Source organism: Mercenaria mercenaria, chromosome 1, assembly GCF_021730395.1.
Source record: "Mercenaria mercenaria strain notata chromosome 1, MADL_Memer_1, whole genome shotgun sequence".
In the NCBI taxonomy this organism is placed as follows: domain Eukaryota; kingdom Metazoa; phylum Mollusca; class Bivalvia; order Venerida; family Veneridae; genus Mercenaria; species Mercenaria mercenaria.
The window spans coordinates 72562789-72579277 of NC_069361.1; the positions used below are offsets into that span (position 1 = coordinate 72562789).

Here is a 16489-nt window from a genome sequence, read left to right on the forward strand (position 1 = left end):
AACAGCATGGATCCTGACCAGACTGCGCGGATGCGCAGGCTGGTCTGGATTCATGCTGGTCGCAAACCCACTATGTTGGTTTTCTCATGACATGGCTCATATAAAGGTATGAAAATAGAATAGGTGCGAGTAGAGGTTGTTGGCTGGGTTGGTGGTTGTTAGAGAAACCAAGGATAAATTCTCATTAGTGAATGCCACGTTCTAAAAACACAAACTCCCCAAACCACAGCAGTAAAACATAAATGCGCACAAAAACAACACATATACGCACGCATACACATGCACATATATACATACAAGCACAGAGTTAAACAAATGAGCGATGGGAAAAGGAACAGACAAAGGAACAAGATGCCGCTCATAGGAACGGCCAGGGTTTATACAATGTTGAGAGCTCAAACTATTACATGGTTGACAAACACCGTAACTCATAAGTTAGACGGGAAGGAGCGTACATGTGGGTATAGGAAGTAACACTTCCAATATACCCGAAATTACATATAATGTATTAATACGAAACGGACAAAATTGTCTTAAAGTCGGAGCACCAAGAGCCTAACTGTTAAGGGTACGACTAAGCAAGTTGCAAGACAAAATTTCACTTCCCCGATGCTTTTAATGGGATTTAGGAGAAAAAACATAGTAATCATATCAGAAAAAAATTTGATGATGTGATATAAGGAGCACAAATACGTAATTCTTCTGTTATTCAGAGCTGATTATATAACATTACATATCATACATTTTTTTTACTTGTGGCGACAACATGTCGTGAATATCTAAACATTTCTAAGACTAATTTAACTTACAGTTACGCCTTATAACTCTTTTTGCACCTCCTGGAATGTTTTTATATCGGAGTTATTGTATAACACGGTGTAAGTCTAACAAATTACAAATGGTAATGTGACGCAGGATAAAGGTTGTAAATGAGAAAGCTTTATTATCGTCGTTTTGCTTGCATTTACTGATTTGCTTTATGTCTGCGAGGTTTCATTATAGACAATCTTGTAAGCTTCCACTATAATACAATATATAAAGTCTTGAGGAGATAAAACGAATATTTACATCAGCATTTAATTCGTCTATCATTTTATGATTTGTGGCGACAGCGTGTGGTAAATATTTGAATTAACTAAGAACCGTTTACATTTTGCAATATTTTATTACCTTGAGCATTTCCATTGTATATTATTTGACTATTTGTTACGTAAAGTGTTATATTTGTAACATTTCGAATGAATAAGAAAGAAACAGGTCTAATAAAATGGTATACTACATTTTAACGACAGCATACATTCTTACATCATTTCTTTCTTCTGACAGGTACTAAAATTAACTTACGTCTGTGAGGTTTCATAATAGACAATCTTGTAAGCTTCCACTATCATACAATAGAAAAAGTCTTGAGGAGATAAAACGAATATTTACATCAGCATTTAATTCGTCTATCATTTTATGATTTGTGGCGACAGCATGTGGTAAATATTTGAATTAACTTAAAACCGTTTACCATGTTTACATTTTGCAATATTTTATTACCTTGATTTCTGTGGCCATAGCATTTCCATCGTATATTATTTGACTATTTATTACGTAAAGTGTTATATTTGTAACATTTCGAATAAATAAGAAAGAAACAGGCCTAATAAAATGGTATACTACATTTTATGGACAGCATACATTCTTATATCATTTTTTTCTCCAGACAGGTACTAAAATTAATTTTGATATGAATGAGGCAACTGTTATTGACATTTTATAGAAACATACAAGTAGGAAAAGGATGAATTATATACCAAGTGTTGTAAGAAAGACTTCTACCTGTGAAATGGATAACCCGTTTTGTTAAACTGATGCCTAAGCTTTGACTGTATTGCAACCTTATGTTTACCATTATAACGATATAACGATCATCAATGAAGGCAAACCTGGTAAATAAAAACAATTATCATTTTATATACCTATATAAATTCTGTAAAACCTCGGCTTGTATTTCAAAATTAGATATGAACAGACAGAGAAATATTCCGTATTGTACCTTTCAAATACCGTATTGTACCTTCCGTAGTGTATGCTGCCGGACTACTTTCATAAATATGCATGACCTGACACAGTTCTATAAATAGCGCACATAAAATCTTCACTTAGTTCCATTTTAATATCGATAAACATTGAAGATTTCGTTCAATAACAAAACAACAAACAAAAGGTAGAGGTATATAATAAAAGGGTCATTATAACAGTAGCTAGATCTGGGATTTTGTATTCGGCTCTCGTGGATTTTGCAAGGTCGGTGCGACGACGTCAATGTTTTTGTTGCGACCAAGAAAGAGCGCTGCTATATTTCTTCTACTGATTTAGATTAAGGGCATATTAGAATCGAAATAATGTATAGCAAAATCGTGTTTTAACACTTTTTATACACTCGGGCGGTAATACGTCGTACAAATAATTTCATTCGGGCTGCGCCATCGTGAAATTATTACGCCAGACGTATAACCAACCGCCCATCTTGCATAAATAGTGTTAAAACACTCTTTTGCTATAAATATTTCTAAAATATAAAGAGCTTGATTTCCTTTTTTGTTTAACTGGAAATCAAATCGAGCCATGTTAGAATGTGTTTTAACACTTTATGCGTTGACGTCACGTCGATCGACTATTTGGCGCCATACATGCGCAATGAAATAGTGTTTCCATATTCATTTACTTGTTTAAAACCTTGCGAGTCGAAAAAAATATACAACAGAACTATGATTTTCTGTATCTTCAAATCCCTTGTCCAACACCGCGGCGGTTTCGAAAAACAAATTAGGACAGAGAATTATTTCATTTGATGAAACCTTAAGCTGCCATGTAAAAGATCTGTAGTTCTACCCGGGAGCCCGCCCATGCCTGAAATAATGCTCATAGGGGCACCTAGGATCTTCCTCCACCGTGCAAAGCTGGAGAGACGCCAGATGGCTTATAACTGTGTCAGTGCAACATAAACCTTACAAAAATGCATTATTATAATATTGTTTTACCCAATTTTAGGCTCATTATAAAAAAGTATCATCTTATAAATATCGTTCTGCCTGTTTTAAAACAACTAACATTGAGACGATACGAGTGCTTTCTAACGTTGGGCACATATCAAGGTTGTGCAATTAATATTAGTACAAAAAAAAATATAAAATGCAGAATAATCACTTGTTAAGTATTGTCTCTTTTCGCGTAATGATTCTACACTTTGAACAACGTTTGATGCTACAGTGTATGTAACTTCTATTTTACAAGATCTTTCTCAGGCATCATGTGCATAACAATATAAAATGAATAATTCGAAACAGACGACTCCTGCTGAAAATAGCTTATCTTATTGACTTGTGTCTGTTATTAAAATAACAAGAACTTATAAATCTAGACGTGCACATGGCACTGACAGTTGTACCTTATTTCAGCCGTAGAATTGTAAAATAATCGATATTGCATAGAAAGCAGATAAAACATGTGCTTCAGGACTTGGGGAAAATTTGCAGATAACTCGAGTTTGGAGTTTGTACAATTTATGTACAATATCAGATAGTCGATCAACTCTTCCCGAATTTTACTTTTACTTCTAAATCACTTTATAATCATAATTGCTGTAATATTTTCCCGCGACTGTAACTCAGTTTTACACCGGTCTCTTAGGCTACTGTTTTCATTCTCTTTATTGCAGCAATAACCATAACCATAGACATTCAAGTTCAGAAAGGTGAGAGCAAATAATTAATATATAAAATAGTATTTCAGATATCTTAAGACCATCTTTCATTAAGATATATATTTTATCTTGGAAGACATTTCCTTCTTATGTAGAAAATCCTCATCAAAAATATTATACCTCACTTTTATTGTAGAACTACATTCATAATTAAATATCAGTTTGCTAAAAGGTTTTCAGTTTTGTTAATAGTAGTACAAATGTATGCTATGTTTAGCCAACATTTATTACGTTTGTGCTATTTTAAACCTACTATACATATATATTATGTTAATTTTATGCTACGCAAACTATGACTGTAATTATGCGTAATTGTTCAAATTTTCAATTATGAATTTTGTGTTTAGTAAACCTTTATAATCAGCATTTGGTAGGATTTTGTCGACATTGGGCCAAGACGGTGACAAAACCATGAACGTTTTATTGGTAAAACAAATACATGTAATAATGATAAAGAAGTTTCCTGATCGAAACAATCAGTCCAAATTATCTTCCGAGAAGAAATCAGTTTTCCAAACGCTTGTTCAAGCTCTGTTTGTTCAGGCGTAAAACATCTATTCTTCTAGTCGATTCAAGAGGATAAATCTAACTCGCTACTTCATGTTTTTAATTTTCCATGTTTCACACCAACGTTACTAGCGGTTTGACAAACTGATTGCTATCATGTGAGTGATCGTTTTCTGTTGATTTAAGACTCCACGATTGATTTAGAAATCAGATTATAAGATACGCCGCATCTCCGAGGATATGCGTTTAACCTACCGCGCTAACAGGGCGGGCCAAGATGATCCATATGTACTGTATAATAGATGAAACACGATTACCACTATATGTGGCAAATCTCTTAACCTTAATGCCTTTTTTCTAAAAAAAAAAAAACAACAAAAAAACCCACCAGTTACTATGAAATGTCTCGAATTCAAATATTGTGGTTAATCTGTGCATTTTTATTTAAAGTATTATTCGCTGGTTTAATAGTTCTCGCTTTTCCTACTAAGTTTTCTTAATTTTACAGTTACTAGTTCTGTTTCATATTTTCGTTGTTACATTAACTATACAGGTTTTTATAATTATATATGAACTGCAGTGACATATGAGCCACGTCATGAGAATACCAACATAGTGGCTTTGCGACCAGCATGGATACAGACCAGCCTGCGCATCCGCGCAGTCTGGTCAGGATTCATGCTGTTCGTTAACAGTTTCTCTAATTGCAATAAACTTTGAAAGCGAACAGTATGGATCCTGACCAGAGTGCGCGGATGCGCAGGCTGGTCTGGATCCATGCTGGTCGCAAAGCCACTGTGTTGGTTTTCACATGGCACGGCTCAAATATATATGAACTGCAGTGACATATATAAACATTCATTTACATTTAATGTATATCGGTACATAGTATGTAACAATCTAACAATCTAAATATTCGTCTTCTGTCTAAGATTTATAAATCAGTGGAGGGGATGGGGGTGTACTTATAAAGGAAAGTCATTTAGATTTTGCTGCTACTCTGAGACTAGGCTAATGTGATGTTTATGACAAACGTCAAAACCGATTAATTCGTGATCGAGCTACATGCGACGAATTATCTGTTACTGAGTGGATTTTTCATTTGTCAAATTCGGTAAATGATTTTGTTTTACAGTTCAGTCTACAAAAACGTATTTTTGCTGCCTTATTTAAGTTACTTTTCACTAAAAACGATAGAACTATATAAACGGTTTCAGTCAAAGAAAGCTTTCGTAACGGCGGATTTGGGGAAAATAACGTACTCAACAAATCGGTTTTTTGAGTTATTTATCTTGCAACCACAGCTACTTGTGGTTTCTCTTATATAGAATGTTAATCTAAAACATTGTAATCACTAAAGCATTCCATACTCTATTCAATGCATTAAAGATGATAGAAAATTTGTTTGCACTCCAGCAAATTACCACATCCCCTAGCACCAGTTTCGTCAGAATTCTATTTTCATCCAAATTACGCTCACATCACATTTCCTTTCTCTTCATAGAACAGCAGTTCTGTTCAAGTACATTTTTGCTTTGTTCATCGCCAGACACCAAATCAATTCCTCGCCCATTAGAAATGTAGTTAACAATTGAACCTTTTCAGTTTTACTCAGAAGTACAACCTTTCATTCGTCATTCTATGATCGATTTTGCTCAAAAAGTTTTGGATAATCGCAGCACTTATTCTTTTATCGGTGAAAATTGAACTTAGGGAATCATCATTTTGATCCAGACATATTTCACAAGGACCTGTTCATTAATTTATACATCATGACTGACATAAACAAAATTAAATTGTTAAATACGTTTTCGATATAGATATCAAAATTCTGAATTAATTAAACTATGATTCGTGTTTTTCATTCAACAGCATTGAAATCCGATATTGTACAGATATCACATGTATTCAGCAGCATACAGAAGTGTTATTCTGAGCAAGACTTGGAGAGAACAAAATTAATGTAATAATTTTCTTTAAACGTTCGTCCGGAAATGCATCTAGGAACAGAATAAAACTATAATATGATCCTTTAAAAGCATAAAACGCAACCAATAAAAATAATAGCAAACTCAGTTGGCTGATTAGAAATGCATCACCCTGAAGCCTTCAGGCACCGGCTTAAGTGGAACTGCTTTAAATTAATTTATATTTTAATGAATAGTGCATGCGCTTAACTTATCTATAAGTATCTTGCCGAGAGCATACTTCAAGAAGCCGTAAAACGTTTGTTTGGTATTTCATATATCTAGCTTTCCAGCATAACCAATATAGAGTGACTACAATCATACTAATTTATAATACAGTAAAACTAAGATTTAGTGAACACGTTTTTTGCGAAAACTTGGTGATAAAGAAAAAATATTTTCATTCCACGACTTCTTGCCTTCCTTATTTCATATAAAAGATCTTAAGGTAATGTCATACAAATTGTAGGAGTACATCTTCTTCAGCTCTTCTGACGAGGAAAAAAGTGTTCGCCTGAAAACGTTGAAAATAACTGATAGGAAACAAAGAGAATGTCGTTAATACTAAGGAAAGATGATCCAAATTGGTATGAAACTTTTTGATGATTCAAATTCGGACTGCTGGTTATACGGATACAAGGATTTTAAGGAAAACATTTCCGGTGTCCCGCATTTTTTTTCTTATACCATAGAACCAGTTTTAAACTCGGAGAGGAATGTTGTTGTTTTTTCACATCTGTTTTGCCATCCACATATACTTAATATCTATCAATAAATCTGTTTAATCCACATTTTCAGAACAAACATTTCTTCTATTTCTGTTAAGATATTATAAAAATACAATTTATATTATCCGTCATTGCAAAGAATTGTAAGCGTTGTAATGGAACATTTTAAATGTACAACAAATAAATTTTAATAGTCTTTAATTTATCGTCAAAATGATTATTGAAAGAGGATCGTCCATTCATAATTTTTCCATTTTATTGACACAAGAAAAAACTCAATTTTGACTTTATTTGGTGGTAGCTTGTAGATCTTTGTTATAGAATTTCCACGATAAATATGTTAGTCTGAATACAGTAAATTTTTCATAATTAAAATAAAATGCCATTGGTTTATTAGAAATATTCATTGGTCAGAATTTTATATAAACCATTAAATTGACAATATATTTATAATACCTCTTACGAATTAAAATAATTTTATCTATATTCCCAGCTTGATTTGTGTATATTGCTTCATTCTTAACTAGATGGCACGCAGTAGCTTTCAGTTATTAAAAACCTAGATGTGTGTCCATAGGACACAGGTGCCCTCCCCCGTAATTAATTGAAATTTAGAATATAATTGAAAGTAAAAATAGACAGAATCACTAAAAAACTGCCCGTACTTGATTTAAGATGCGAAATAAATTTAAAGGAAGAAACGTTTATTTGCTACACATTTTATAACTATTTAAAAAAAAAGAAAACTTTAAAACCTTCTAGTAAACAACAACCACCTAGTACTATGTTTATTTTAAATAACGCATTATAGGGGAGTTCAAATGTTAAAATAATTACCAAATAAAAAAAAACACACTGAAAGCATTTCCATTGTCAAGGCCCTAATGCTAATTTCTATTTCAAACTATAAGATGATAAAAAATGCTTATTATCATAATCACTATTTTAATTATTATCATCATTAATCTCTCTAAGAAATGCATTATTAACAGTTCGAGTATTATTGCATCATTATGCTATAGAATGCAACATCTATGATTCCTAGCAAAGCAGAGTTATTACATACAGCGTACAAAACAAAGAGTCTAACTGCAATGAAACATGCAGTGGAGGAGGTCTTTGGTTTATGACTATAATGAAAACAGGCATCAAACAAGAATATAACCAGTATATTTGAGCCGCAACATGAGAAAAACAACATAGTGCATTTGCGACCAGCATGGATCCAGACCAGCCTGCGCATCCGCGCAGTCTCCGCGGACACGCAGGCTGGTCTGGATCCATACTGGTCGCTAATGCACTATGTTGACTTTCTCATGCTGCGGCTCATCTGTAATGATAAACTTTTGATTAGTCAGAACACTTAGACATCGATGTTTCAGCATTCTGAGTTTCTACTCCAAAAATATTGTTTACCTACTTAATTAATTTTAATGAATTACTTGCTCTAACTGTATTTAAGGACTTGCTTTCAATCGTAATAAAATACTTTAATGCGATCAGACGGTGTAGTAAGATCTTTGTGCTCTAACTTGTATAATTTGGAGAGTATGACCTCATACCTGACGTCCGCTGTGTAGTGTTCAATCAATATTTAAGTTATCAACTATTTGCCTTTTTTCAGGTTTTAAAACTTGAATAGGCATACTGATTGATATGTGGCTAATTATTGTGTTCATAGATTTAATTTAAACCACTGTGTTGTATTGCTTTTACCTTACCTATTAATTTTTACCCGGTCATGCCATCTATGCCTTATGTTGCAGACAAACATGTTTGGGTTAAAGGCACATTACAGTTTTTTTTTTTTTTTTCAAAATGGTAATGTACATATACAAACACATAAATTGAATCAAATTGATCGTTTTATGTCATTTAACGCCTGTTGTCAAGTTCCCATGAAGCACACACACACACACAAAACTGTAGTAGTGTACTATGGAATATTTTCAGAAAGTGTTATGAATGCCATGTATCAAATGAATTTTTAAGATGCAATTTTTTCAAAATGTAGTCTGAACAGTTAAAAAATGAATATACCAGTTTTCTTCAAATTAATTTCATTCATTCATATTCATTAAATCTCATATGACACAAACGCTATTAGTCCAGGCAGCGGGCACCAGTCTGAGAGTGAATCAAGTAAGTTTTTATCTTTTCATAAAAATCACACTTCAATAAATAATTGTTTACTAAAGTAATTTTAACTGATTTAAATAGAAATCATTGTTTTGACTTACACATTGGTGTAGGAGATTTCAACATAGATGCCGACACTTGCCCTTTTTCTATTTAATGCATTTCAGAGTGCGTAAGGGTCTGGCCATTTGATTTTCTGGGGGAATTTTCATGTAGCCGAAACTTACTTTTGCTTGGTATTTAAAGCCACAACTCTCGTATATTCTCGCAAGTTTTGAAATAAAAAATGTAATAGATTAAGACTGATATATTCATATCTGCTAGCCAGGTATATATCAAAATTATATCATAGATACCTAATAAAAACTACCAGGTCCATAGACAACCACAAACGCATGTGCAAGTGAATTTATGTGGAGACAAATTAGACGGATTCTGGGGCATATTCACCGGATAAAATGAACTGTATAACCGCTCTGGTGCATTATCACGTATATTTATTTAGATATTACTGTTCACCCAATCTTTCAAACTATTGATATTACAAGTAATGCTTGACAAAACAATGTGCAGTTCCGGGCCACAGGCTAACCAGCACATTTGCTCACAATTTGTTTTTATATAATTATTGTTTTCTTTTTTTAACGTCAGAATCTGCATAAATTTATTTAGACCTTATGCGCGCTAGAATCAGTTCTTCTTAAGTACAGTATAAAATTAAACAGTGAATTGTGAGAAAGGGAGAAGAAGCAGAATAACTGATTCATATTGTTTCAATATAGAATTCATACACATTTATCCTGTTTGCCATTCATGTGACTCTATTCTTCTTCTTAGTCCTATGCACCTAAAACAAATCAGAGAATGGTTCTGTCATCTCCGCTATACTTATTATAAAATGTTTAGCGTGCGAAGCAAGCAGAAAATTTCTTCAAAGTATTCTAATTTCTAAATTTAAGTATACAAGATGTATGCTGGCCGGTTTTCAGAGGGCGCACATGGTACGGTCCTCTTTAATCCTCTTGTGTGTGTGTATATATATATATATATATATAGTAGAGAGAATTTATACGAACTAAACACCAGCACAATATACCAGACCAATTACGGCATAGCGCCTACCAGTACAAACGAACACGCACATGCCACAGCAAGTCCACTAACCCAATAAGATTAGTTTCGACGCTGCTTTATATATGAGCCCGAATTGTACTACACATTCGTACTGGTTCAATATTTGCATATATATATACTCAAATCTCTGTTTGCATGTCTCACAAATCAGTAGTGACAGTTCAGTCTTTTTAACTGATTGGGACCAGAGAAGCTATATTTTCTCTCTCTGAAAGTTAACTGGATCTCGAGAATACATTGAATATATATATAGATAATTTGCATTACATATATATTATTTCTTCGAGTGTTACTATTCACAAATCAAAACAAAGAAAATTGCATTTAAAATTGCTCTATACAGATGAATTTTTTAACAGTGTCTAAATATGTATCTATAAAACCTTAATTTCATATGCAATTTAGAATAAGAAGTATGACTATCGATCAGAGTAATGGAAAATTGTTGTTTTTATCTGACATGGAGCTAGACATTCCACAGTGATATTGAACAAGAAATTTGTTTTTCAATATGCTAAACCAACAAGTTATAATTCTTCCAAAAAATACCTAGGATCCCACCAAGAATATCAAATGACAATCTCCTTAATGAAACCTGAAAGGCTGTTTCCACTTACATGCGTAATTATAGCTGTCTTGTTCAGGGCTTAGTGCATTTCTATGGAAAATGTTTCAATACGTTTTGTACCAGATCATGTACTGCACGAAACGTTCGGGTATTCTTTTGATATTACACAAGAAAACTGTATTAGTATCAGAGGGAGGCGAAAAACTTACACTGTATAGGTAAATGTCTATCATCGCATCGAAAACAATGAAGAGAGGAAAATTGGGTGAAACAACAATGAATTTTGGTTTCAAATTCTTACGGACTGACAGCCGTATTTCATATGATTTATCAAATAAAAATTAAAAATTAAATAAAAGTTAGACTTTGATCAAAAAAAAAAAAAATACTAGCATGTCAAATGACCATGTTGCATGATTTAAACTATATAAAATTTCTACATTCAGTTTAAGTATATATCATACGTTATGTACATTGTACCTAGGTAAGATACTCCTCCTCTGATACGAATCATAGATTTTTTTTTGTAACAAAAGATAGAATGTAATCATTGTTTAGGTCTAGCTAGTAACTGGGTGTTTGATTCATACTACAAACAAAAACTTATGCATTTTCATTATATGCCTCATTTACTGATCGTAAAACCGCATGCAAGATTTACTAGATACGCTTCCAGTGCATGTCTCATTTATAAGCATATCGCACAAGATACTAAACTTATGCACTTTCATTGCATGTCAGCGAAAATTACAAGATAGATTCTCAAACAGACGCACTTCTATTGTATGTCTCGTTTCTTTAATAGCGAAGTTTACAATAAATCCTAAAACTGACGCAATTTTATTCTCATTTTATTTCTTATTTATAAACGAATTCTACAAGATACTAAAACTAATTGTATCTCTTATTTATCATTAGTAGATAATTTTACACGATCCTAAAATGATACACATGTATGTTATAAGCGACTTCTACAAGTTTCTTATCAAGTGGAAAAAGGATTACCGCGCGAGTGATTGAAAATGTACCTCTAACATCTTGTTGATTACTAAGTTTCTTATTACAGGAACATGAACGCGCAAAGCGAATAAATCTAGCAGTTTACATGACATAGACAGTTAAGTTTTGTAGAGTAATTAGTTTGCCAAAGGAGGGCTGTAGGGCTTAAGAACTATTTATAAATACCTACACGAGTAGATCGTACTAATTATTGGCAGTAACATATTTAAGACTTTCTTAGTCTGGATTCTACTGACAAGTTTCTTTACTATAGTAGCTACCACGATTTCAATTACAGATAGAAGTAACTATTTCAAACGAATGACATCGACCTCGTTGGTGTGTGGAGACCGACTGGACGTGTTGTATATATATGCATAATGACGTTACGCCACTTTTGATGCAAACACAACAAACATGACGAATGTCATATTGACAATTCTAATTAATATACTTGTCTCTGTTAAAACACGCTTACGCTAGAATTACGTCACGTTAACGTGTGGTGACGTCAATGTTTTGTTGCGAACTAGAAAGAGCGCTACTATATTTTATCTATTGTTTTAGATTTTTTGGATTTAACGTCGCACCGACACATGATAGGTCATATGGCGGCTTTTCAGCTTTAATGGTGGAGGAAGACCCCAGGTGCCCCTCCGTGTATTATTTCATCACGAGCGAGCACCTGGTTAGAACCACCGACCTTCCGTAAGCCAGCTGGATGGCTTCCTCACATGGAGAATTCAACGCCCCGAGTGAGGCTTAAGGCCATATTAGAATTGAAATAAGTTATAGCAAAACCGTGTTTTAACACTATTTATACACTCGGTGGTAAAACGTCGTACAAATAATTTCACTCGGGCTAGCTCGACGTATAACAGCCCTCCGTGCATAAATAGTGTTAAAACACTCTTTTGCTATAAATTATTTCTTAATTAATCGGTAGTATAATTTAAGAGACTGAAATCTAGTTCTAGAATAGCGGCTGGAAGATATATCATATAAAGCAGTATTAATATCTCTATATAAGCGTATAAATTATGAACCAAAATCAAATACTTCCTACGAGAACTTGAATTTGACATTTCCAAAATATGTTAATTTCTATGGTATCCACTCCGTCTATCTGCTGCATGAGAAACTTATCACTACTTTGCATATCGACTGACTTGTTAAGGCAGATAATTTATTTTTGACTAATTTAAAAATAAGAATTAGGCGATATTTCATGGACACTAGCCAGTAAAGCCAAAATGGTGACAACACCTTGACCATTTCAAATAAGACAAATACAGTAATTGATATCTAATAGTAAAAACTATATCTTTACCTTTTGAAAACAATCATTCCATGACTTGGAAGATCAGAATTAATTTGTTGCCATGTCGTTTGTAAAAGTTGTGTTTGTTCTGGTGTCAAACTAGTTTTCAACTGCTTAATTCTACGGGATACATCAAACTCGCTGCTTACTATTTTATTCCCCATTTTTTCCACAACATCTGTTTTCAAGCAGTAACTTTGTACTAACACATCGGCTGGACAAACATTCACTTTCAGCTAACACCAATTAAGGTAAATTATAACTTATTCAATGGCATCCTTTTTACTAATAAGTGTATCCTCATCATCTTATTATATATATTTTATATCAACATGTAAATCTGACAAGCATATCATTAATGCCGTACAAAACATTTTCTATGCACGTAAACAATTATTGCATGGAGTCTTACATACCACCAGAACAACTGATATTACTGCATGTTTTCACTGATAAATCAAAATATTCTCTTCCTTTAATTAACCGTTTATAACCTCCACCCAATGCATACTGATTATGGTAATTGTGCATATCGTGCAAGTCTTTATTTCCAAATATTTTGTTATTTGTTGGAAACGATCCAGTACATATCAGTCCTATAGTTTGTTTCTCGGGTTTGTTTTAACCCTTAGCCTGCTAAATTTCTAAAATGGACTGTTCCACCATTCAATTTGGGCCATACCATTTTTTATTCAAAGGGGTGTTCACTGAAAATTTACTGACTGAATAGCCGTGCAGGCTGATCTTGGTCTGCACTGGTCGCAAAGGTAGAATCACTTGCCGCCAGCAGGCTAAAGGTTAAACATTTTGACACACGCTCATTGTACGGTCATGTATGTCATATCATGTTACGGATTATACAAATACTTGACAGTCTTTTATGAAATTAAGACAAAACAAAAATATTTGTTGCAGTTGTATAAATACTGGAACTTGTGGTTTTCAGCAAAATTTAATGCAAAATGATATTATTGCTTTTCATATGTACTTGCCGCCAGAAAATTGCGGTTCGTTACGAAATGTAGTAAACAAGTAATTACTGATGACTTTTTGTTAGTTTTGTTTACATAACTTATTTGAGCTCGATCGTGATGAAAGCTTCAAGCTTATTTGAACCACCCTCGAGTCCGCTTCCTGGAAAACCAGTACTGGTGTCAAATTAGAAGTCGTGGTCGTGACACCAGTGGGGCTTGAACAAACGACCCCTGGGTTGAGCGGCCGACACCTTAACTACTGGACTACCGCTCTCCTATTTTTTGTGTGACTTGGTATGAACGTCTTGCCTTTAAATTCGTTTAGAATTTTAATCAAATGAAATGTGCAAAAATGCAAAAGCAACTGTCAATGAAGGAACACACTGAAAAGTAAAATTTAAACTTTCTGTTGTTGTTGTTTTTTTTTTTGTATTCGCAGCACCATTTGTACTACACTTCTTTGAAATTAAAATAATTTCTTTGGAAAAGTACAGGGGAACAGGTCCTCACATCTTATATATTAGAATAAATATTTGCTTTACAGGATTCCTTTCGAAAAGCCCGCCGATATTTTGAACGGCAGTCCTTTCAGCAGTCGTAGTTTCTTCACGACTGTTGAAATGGCTACCATTTAAAACATCAACAGATATTTTGAAAGAAGATAATTATATGTATGCCTTCCTGTAGAAACAAGAAGCATGTTGAATATTCAGATGATGCAATTTTATTCAAAGAAGCGCACAGACTAATTCTGTAATTCAACAGCCAGTTCTGGTACATATAAACAGGCTCGACCTAAATCATCACACAGTATGGTTAAGTTCGCTATATAAACTTTTACGACAATCTACGACAACCATGCTGATGAATTAGCTATTGCATTCTTGCATTCTGTGCAACCAAAGAGATATGTATAGGACATATATTAACTGAACACTTGGAATGATCAGAAGCGACACCCGAAACAACAGAAATTGTTAAGAGTTTAACAATTGCCAAACAATCTTTTAGGAACTTTGGTGGAATTGTCCGTATGATAATCTCGATTCCTACCAGAGCGTGCGGTAACGACAGAGAAAAAGATAAAGCAATAGGTAGTTACCTCTAAATTTCTTTTAACCCATCGGAACGTGTATTGGATTATAATGTTGGTTTTCATTGTATACTCATAATACAGCACATTTAAATTGCAATAAGGGGAGAGGCAATTAAGAAAATTTCTATTTAGTACCTATATTTTATCTTAGCCGAACAAGTTTTTATGCTACAAGTAATTACATATATATATGAATATGATGGCAAGTTCTACAACTGATATAAAGCCCTTCCGACGCCTTATTCGTATGTGAATCCATCGTCACAAGCGTTTTAAAAAAAGTGGGTTTTACATATCAATGATAAGCGCCAGTAAAGGGAGCTACAGTAAACTTTTCACGTGTTCTGTATGACGGGACCGGGAACTGAACATCCGACGCCCCCCCCCCCCACCCCACCCCCGCCCCCATCCGCAGCGGACGCTCTATAACTTGGCCAACGAGCTGCTCATCTATAACTTGGACAAAGAGCCTGCATTAGGATTTAAATTCATAGACCCTAGACACTTATGTAAAACAACAGGAAACCATATTGAGATTAATTATTTGGCTTTATATTCATTAAACTCCCGAACAGCTTGCGCGATGATTTATGGAAACAATATGGTTATAGGAGGCATGTAAAAATACATTTATTAGTTATTGCCGTATCACGAGTATCACTGAACGCATCTTTAGGTTGGAAGATATTGACGTTCAAGCATGGAAAAACGTAGGTTAACGTAGCATTGACTGCACTGCATCGATTACTTTGAGTGGTAATCATTTCTATTTTGGAGGGTTTTCACTGAAATATTGCATCATATATCACTGATTCAACATCTAGGAAATTTTAATCAAATCTCAGGTAGCTATATAAACTAACTGTGTATAGAGCTGCAGTCATACTTAAATGTAGTAAGAGACACAGACTTGCAATGTATAGATATACGAGTGGGGTCTCTATGGTCGAGCGGTTAAAATCGCTGATTTCGTTCTTTTTGCATCCTCACCGCTGTTGATTAGAAACTGCGCTTGATGTACAGAATTCTATCATGTGACGAAACCATACAGCTGACTTACGGATGGTCGAATGTTCTTCCAAGGTGCGCGCCCGTGATGAAATAATGACTTGAGGTGCACCTGTGGTCTTATCTAGCAATGAAAGCTAGTTATATTGTGCTTATATTTTCTGGTCCTTAGGGGTTATGGAATTCATTCAATATCTGTGTAATGGAATTCCACTTACGCCGTTGCAAAGAGGGCGTGTGAGGTGTTGCACTTTCCATTGCCTCTCAAAAAACAAGCTGAACTAAATCGACTCTACT

General features: G+C 34.0%; 1 protein-coding gene across 2 annotated transcripts in view; it reads right to left on the reverse strand.

Annotated features, from left to right (window-relative positions):
* The window catches only part of LOC123534298 (neuroglobin-1-like), a 111410-nt gene that overhangs the window by 84381 nt on the left and 10540 nt on the right, over positions 1-16489 (reverse strand). The window contains exon 1 of one of the 2 annotated variants that reach the window (XM_045316488.2): positions 13124-13591. The exons of the other annotated variant lie outside the window; for it this stretch is intronic. Coding sequence (XP_045172423.2) covers positions 13124-13278 — 155 coding nt within the window. The 5' untranslated portion in view covers positions 13279-13591. Of the gene's footprint in view, positions 1-13123; positions 13592-16489 lie in introns of those variants that run through there. 2 annotated transcript variants of the gene reach the window in all.